Source organism: Parus major, chromosome 5, assembly GCF_001522545.3.
Source record: "Parus major isolate Abel chromosome 5, Parus_major1.1, whole genome shotgun sequence".
Classification (NCBI taxonomy): Eukaryota; Metazoa; Chordata; class Aves; order Passeriformes; family Paridae; genus Parus; species Parus major.
Window position 1 is genome coordinate 58,667,148 of NC_031774.1, and position 7,454 is coordinate 58,674,601.

Genomic DNA, 7,454 nt, shown 5'->3' on the forward strand with positions numbered 1-7,454 from the left:
TTCCAGGGGTGGGATCCTGGCTCTGTGTGATCCCTTTGCTGCAGGTGCGTGTTGCCCCTTTGGCTGTGTGCTTGGTTATCAGGCAGAGAGATTAGTAATAATAATAACAATAGCAATTGTAGGAACAACCGTATTAATAATAAAATATTACTAGTAGTAATAAAAAACCCTAATAATCCTGATGTGCTGCAGCCATTTAAAGTGGGCACTGCCTTATCCTCTGTGGAGATGTGGCAGTGAGGAGCTGTCCCAACTGCACCAGATCCATGCCCTGTGCTCCTTCTGCCTCCTTGAGCAGTGCAGAGCTTGGGACTAGCAGCAGGCATGTCCCTGTGATCAGAATGCACCTTGGGAAGGTGGGATTTTCCTGGGATCAGGGGAGAGAAGGCAGTGCTCAGTGGCTGAGAATGTGACTCTTCCACAGCTGAGGTGCTGCAGGTGCCCTTTCTGGTTATGGAGGTTCTGTTATTTTCCCAGAATTAAATGTTGGCTGTGTAAGAAACATCTCTCCCTGTGGGATTTCTCCTTCCCCAGGAGTGTTCCTGGTGCACTGACTCCCTTCTCCTTTCTCCTAGGCATATGTGCATGGTAATGCGTGGGGTACAGAAAATGAACAGTAAAACAGTAACCAGCACAATGCTGGGGGTATTCCGGGAAGATCCAAAGACCCGAGAAGAATTCCTGACTCTCATCAGGAGCTGAAACTCTGTTACCTTCTGGATGCACCCTGGATTGTTCTGTCCTGTGTCACTGTCTGTCCTTGTCCCCACATCCCAATTCTAAACTAAATCGTGAATTGTTGTCATAGTCTTTGTGCAGTGAAAGGCTTCTGGTGGCAAATGGAAAAGGTAGGGATGAGGGAGGCTCCTCCTGGACTTCCACTGATGCTGATGTCACAAAGTTACAAACAGGAGTTTGGAAATGTCTTTCCATCCATAATGCAGATTATCCAGCTGTCAGGAGAGAAGTGGGGTTTAGGAGTGAAATGGATATTTATGAAATAGTTGTGTTTATTAGAATAAATGTGGAGCAGCACAGGAAACACCTGAAAGGATGTGAATCTTTGTAGGATTGGGATTGTCCCCAGTTATTGGACCATGTTTTATTGCAAGTCCTGCAGTGGCTGTTTCAGTACCTGGATATGTGTGTTATACCTCTGAGTTGTTACTTCTGGTGTGTTTTATATTCTTGCTGGTATTAACCTTCCTTTTTTTGTGTATTTTTTTTTGTTTGCTTGAGAAATGTGTAAACTCCATTTTTCCTATCCTCTTAACAGGCAGGGAATTAATTTCTGAATTATTTGGGACACGGCCCTGTCTCAGTACAAAGGGGTTTATGCACCTTTTTCTCTGTGCCTCAAAATGTCTGACCACTTGAACTGTCAGTTTCTTACTGTTTTTAGGGAAACTTTAACAGAGGATAGGAAAAAAACTCTGCAGAGTCTATCTGCAGAGTACTGAGGTATCCAAAGAGGTTTTTAATGATATTTATATCTTGAGCTTTCCTTCTTGGATTTCAGTGGGTTAGACTGAGAAGCTAAAATTAGCCTGATAACATGAAAATGAAGATTTGCAAGCATTTCAAGGTTTCCATTTCCAATATTGGACCAAAGGTGAGCATGAAATCCTGAGCATAGCACATGGTACATCCCCTCCCTGCCGACAGGTTGGGTTATTTCAGGGCAGAGTAACCTGGAATGACAGCAGCTCATTTCATAAGAGCAGCTGAGAAAGGCATTTCCAGGGCCACCAGAATGAATCAAACCACATTTTTTTCCTGCCTATGTGGCAACCTCTGTAAGTGGCAGAATTGGTACAAAAAGTTTCAGTCCAGCTGGACTTGGCTGAACTTCTGCTTTGTTACCATTTTAATGGGTGTTTTGTAACTCTTAATTGGGAAAAGATGAGGCGCAAATGAAAACCACCCTCCTCACACCGAGCTTGCAAAACAAATATCAGCCAGGGGGTTGGATGCCCACAGGTTCCCAGGGCTCTCTCTGCTGTCCTGGATATCAATCCAAGATGTCCTGTACACGAACCTCAAGGGCAGCTCCTGCTCTGGCCAGCTCCATCTCACCAACATTCCCCCCTCTTGCTCCAGGCCGTGTTGGAAACAAAATGAAAATCATGTCTGGTCAGCTCAGGCCGAAAGAATTTTTTCAAGGAGAACAAGCTCATGTGTTTAATTACACTAATTTTACTTTGAGGACCTTCACAGCATTATTGGAAAAACCTTTTATAACATCCTCTGTCCTGGATTCTGTAGGATTAGGTGCTGTAACAGTGTTTGTCACTGGTGTAAACAAGCTGTGCTGCACATTGCTAAACCACACCAACCCCATGGCATTTGTTTTCCTGAAATCATCAATTTCAGTTCAGTGTGTTACAAATATCCAGCTGAAAAGCCTTAAATCTTTCTTGCCTGAAGCTGGCAGTAAACCTCTCTTTTTAGCTTGACTGGAAGGAGATTTTGAGGACCAAAGGGGCACACACCAGTACATTTATTTCTCTTTCCTTGCTCTAGTCTCTGGAAATTAGGTCTCTGTAAAACACTGTCCTGCTCCTGAGGCACTAAAAAAGTTGCGTTTTAACCACTTATCTCTCTTCAGGATAAAGTTCACGTTACACCACCACTGTTTTTTATTTCCATGTGACCTGTAGTCCTTAAAACATACCTCTCTCTACTCGTGGCCTTGGATTTTGTTCCCATTTTTGCTGTTGTAAGTCTCAGTGCGTTTTTTGGAACGTCAGCATTGCTCAAACACAGAAGCTTTAACTACACCCCATGTGTAAATATGTATAGGATGTACAGCCCCTTGTTGTACTGCTCACCAGTCCATTGTCTCTGAAACATTAAAGAAGAAGTGTTATCCTTTGGAGTGGGAGCATCCTTGGGGGACCTGAAGGTGATGGCACTGCGCAGGGAAAGGGCAAGAGCTCCCTCCCCTCAGGTGGAGATGGTTTCTGTGCTCATGGACGACCCAGGGAGCTGGGTTGCTCCTCTGGGATGGATGTTGCTGTTTTCCACAGCAGAGTCCCCAGCTGGTGACTGGGAAGCAAAAAAAAAAAACATCCAGGATTTGTTGTCACCTTCTTCTTGCTGCTCCTTGGAGCCAGAGGAATCAAGAGCAAATACACTGGAGCAGGGGTGGTGGGTGGCAGTGGCTGCTCCTGGCATTGAGCTTGGGGGTTTTCAGAGTCTTGTACCTTTCTTGAGCTGTCCTGGAGGCCTCACATTGGCCTGAGGAAACAGCTGGTTCCTGGCCAGGTGCTCAAGTTGCCTGAACAAATAAATCCCATCAGCAGCTGCCACAAGAGACCTTGAAGGAGAACCCAGGGTTGGGTTGGCTTGCCCCACTGGGTGCAGGTTGGGTGGGCTGGCTTAAAGACATTCCTGCTGTCCTCCAGCCTCCCAGGAAGCAGATATTGCTGGGATTCAGGGAAAAAAATATAAAATGCATGGATCCCAGACTGCTGAGGAGCAGGGCAGCTCAGGTGCAGAGGGAGGAGGAGCTGCAGGGTCTGTGTCCACTGTGGTGGTCAGGAAGGGAGAAGGGATGATGAGTGAAGCCTCCTCCAGCCCTTGGTGTCTTTTTTATCCAAACGGTCTGAACTATTTGGAAATAATTTGGGAAGCCCCAGGAGCACTGGCAAGACCTGTCCTTGTGGTGAGGCTGAGTTCTGTCTTTCTCACAGCTGTGCATTAAAGCTGGTGTTTGTGGTTGGAAATGGTCTGTTTGGGAAAAGAGGCACTTCTGCAAGAAATTATCCATTTCCTGCCCTTTTCTTTTTTTAAAGGTGCGGGATTGGGAAGGAGCCTCACTGGTTTTGTGACCATGGGAAAATCTGTTTTCATTGGGGTGAAAAAAATATTCAGCTTCAAATTGTTTATAGCTCAACCCACCCCCCCAAAAAAACCACCTGAAACAAAAGGCTAAAACAGAAGGATCAAAACCTGTTAAATAAGGGGATATCCTCCCAGCCCTGAATTGCTCCATTTACTGGGATTCCACCTGGTTTATCATGTGCTCCATTCCTTTCCTGATGCTCTCCAGTGCTATGTGCTACTTACCAATTTTATTTACTCAAGGCTTCCCCATCTGAACACCTTCCTTGAGGTTTTTTCTGTCACTGTGGTTATTTTGGGTGTCTCCCATCACATCCTGCCCCTGTGCTGTGGAGTGACCAGTCCATAAATCCCTGTGTTGTATCCAGCCAGGTCCTGGGCTCTTTGGTCCTCACCACCAGTGTTCCACCTCTAGGTGCAGGTTTTTATCATGGAATCATTAAATTTGGGAAAGCCCTCCCTGCCCACTGAGCCCAGCAGGATGCTTTGGTTCAGGCAACTTCCTCCAGCTCTGGAGCCCGAATTAGGCTCTTTCTAGACAAAAATCTGCCTTCCAGTGATTGAGTAGCAGCAGGAAAAGGCTGGGATCATCCCAGAGGTTTTTCTGCAGCCTTCACAACCTTCCACATCTTGGGGAGCTTTTTAATGAGCTCTAAGAGCTCCTCACCTGCCCCTGGTTCCTCTGTTCTCCAGAGCTGGGAAAGAGCTGTCCCATAGCTGTAACCAGCTGTGCCTCAGCCTTGGCTGAGCCCTTCTGCCCAGCTCCTGGAAATAACTTTTCCAGGAGGAAAAGCTTTGCCTTCCAATTGTTTTTAACGTTGCACTCGTGATTTAGGAGTTGAGGTGGGATAAAACATTAAAGCTCTTCTTAATAAGTCTTGGCCTGAGAGGGACAGAAAATAAATCACAGTATTCAAAGAAATAATGCTAAATTACATAAAGAATATAATCACAAGGAATGTATTTGTTGTTTTTAACTACTTTATGTCGTGTTTTGGTGTTGGGGTGTTGCAGGGGTGGTTTTGGCAGGTGAACTGTGCCACATTCCCTCTGTTTGCTCTTCTGCTCCACACCAGGATTGCAACAGTGAAGTGAAAAAAAGCATTGTAAGAGGAATCAACTCCAATGCAGAGGCCTGAAAATGATTTCAAAAGTGCCAAGGACAACACAGTGGTGCTGCTTTAGCCTCAGATGTGTGAGTGCCACAGGGGGAGTAATTCCTGGGACCCCCTGACCCAGTGCTGTGGAAAGGTGTCTGCCTCAGCTCCCTCCTGCCCTGTGCACCCTCTCAGTTCCACCAGGGAAGCCGTAGCTCATCCTACAGCTGCCATTTCTTTAGCTCCCTTGGCCTGGAACAAGGCATGGAGCTGCTGGAGAGCTGCAGGAGCTCCTGGAGGAGGTGACAGTCACTGCTCCAGCCAGCACACGCTGCGGTGCATCAAGGGCTAGGAAAAAGGCAGAATTTCAGGATACAGTCACTGGAACAGGCTCCCCAGGGAAGTGGTCACTGCAGCAATCCTGCCAGAGCTGAAGGAGCATTTGCACAATGCTCCCAAAGGGTGGAATTGTTGGGGTGTCTGTGCAGGGCCAGGATTTGGGCTGGATGAACCCTGTGGGTCCCTCCCAGCTCAGGGACATTCTGTGATCTCTGTTGGGTTTTGGTGCTGTGTAGGGTGCCAGCCCTTGGCTATGGGGACCCGAACAGGCACAGCCCCAGGTGCCAGCCCTGGGCTCCCACACACCCCAGGCCTTCTCCAGCCTCTTTTCCACTGCTCTTCACCGCGGGACATCAGCTGGGAGGGAAATGGGTCTTGGTGGTGGAGGAGAGAAAGAGAAGGACGGGAAAGGTTCAGCGGGGAAGCAGGAGCGGGAGGGAGGGAAGGAGGATGAGCTGTCAGGGGGTTTGCAAAGGCTCTGCTCCAGCTGGGTGGTGCCCGAGGTCAGGGATGCCCCGAGGGGCCGGAGGCTCGGCTGGTCCCGGCTCTGCAGCTCCTGCCCGGGGATGCGCAGTCTGTGGCTCCCTCTGCTGAGCCCGGCCCCGAGCTCTGCTCGCCGAGGGAGGCTCAGGCGCTTCCTTGGGGTTGGAAATGCATTTTCGGGAGGCCCAGAGATCATCTCGATGCCAGGCTGAGGGCATGGAGGTGGGAGAGCCCCTCTGCTGCATCCCACTGCCAGGTGATGCTGCAAACATCCACCTGTGCTGCCTCTTGACAGGGGAGGGAATGGAGCTGGTTTATCCAAAACCAGAGGCTACGTGCCAGGATGAGGTATTTAAAAATTATTATTATTTAAAATTAGCCCCCAAATCTATTTTCTTTAGAAAACTGGGGATTTTGGCTGAGCTGGATTGCATCTTCTCTGACCAGGCTCTGTCAGTGGGGTGATTTTGTAGAGAAAAGGGGGAAAATCACAGAAACACAGAATGGTTTTGATTGCAAGGACCTTAAAGATCATCTTGTTCCAATCTCCTGCCATGGGTAGGGACACCTTCCACTATCCCAGGCTGCTCCAAGCCCCATCCAACCTGGCCTTCCAGGGATGGGGCAGCCACAGCTTCTCTGGGCAACCCGTGCCATGGCCCCACCACCTTCTGAATAACCCATTTCTTCCTAACATTTCAATCTCTCCCGTTTTAAAACTCTTTCCCTGCTGTCCTGCTCCTCCAGGCGCCAGCTCTGCCTGTGCTGGGCTTTGGGAGATGCCATGGGGAGCTCTGTGGGTAACAGGTACCCAAGCTGATCCCATGCCAGGACCCCAGGGACCACCCATCCCTGCCACTTCCAGCGATGCCGTGGCCCCGAGGTGCCCATTGCAGGCGTGCATTCCCGAGCCTTGTGCTGATCCCAGCTTAAAGCAGCTCCCTGGTGGTGGCAGAGGCCACACTGGGTGAAGTGGCCACGCTGCTGGCCTGGGCTGCCATGAGCAGCTGGTTATTTGTGTATCCTGGGAGCATTCCTGGCTGGCAGCCAGGCCGGCAGCATCACCCGGTCCCTCTCGCGCAGCCGCAGCCAGCAGACATGGGGAATTAATTATTCCTTGATCCCGAGGAGCTCTGCTGGAAAAGCCCTCTCCATCATGCATAAAAACCTCCCTGGAGTGGGAAATCCCTGCCTGCTGCTGCTGCTAGGTTGTTCCCTGGGATATTCCCCTCGTTGTTAAATATGAGGAATTTGTACCCACACCGGGAAGCAGGGGTCAGGCAGAAGGGACAGGAGCATCCCCTTGGAAGGGGCACTTGCCTGGCTCCAGGGCTGGGGCTGCTTCTCCATCACCTTTTGGAGAAGGTAAACATGGAATAAAAAGATCAGATTAACAAATGTGGGGTTATCCAGCTCCTGCTGGGATCACAACAGCCCAGCAGCTGCTGAACCAGCGGCCACAGCTCCTGCCTTTGCTCTCAGCTGGACATGGGCTGCAGGTGTGGGCTGAAGGGGACCTGATTTCCCTGGGCTGGACAAGCCTCAGGTGTGGTGGAATCTGGGTGCACTGGCAGGTAAAGCCTTTAGTGTCCAGAATGGATCCATCCAACAGCTTCTGCAAGGGTGGGAATGATTTTTTTTTTCCCTCCTGCTTTTCCTTTTTTAAGCCTCTTTCCTTTTGCCAGGCAG

General features: G+C 49.3%; 1 protein-coding gene across 1 annotated transcript in view; it reads left to right on the forward strand.

Annotated features, from left to right (window-relative positions):
* Positions 1–2,878, forward strand: part of GCH1 (GTP cyclohydrolase 1) — a 20,414-nt gene extending 17,536 nt beyond the window's left edge. Inside the window, exon 6 of the mRNA XM_015631858.3 lies at positions 576–2,878. Coding sequence (XP_015487344.1) covers positions 576–702 — 127 coding nt within the window. The 3' untranslated portion in view covers positions 703–2,878. The remainder of the gene's footprint in view (positions 1–575) is intronic.
* Positions 2,879–7,454: the final 4,576 nt, after the last annotated feature.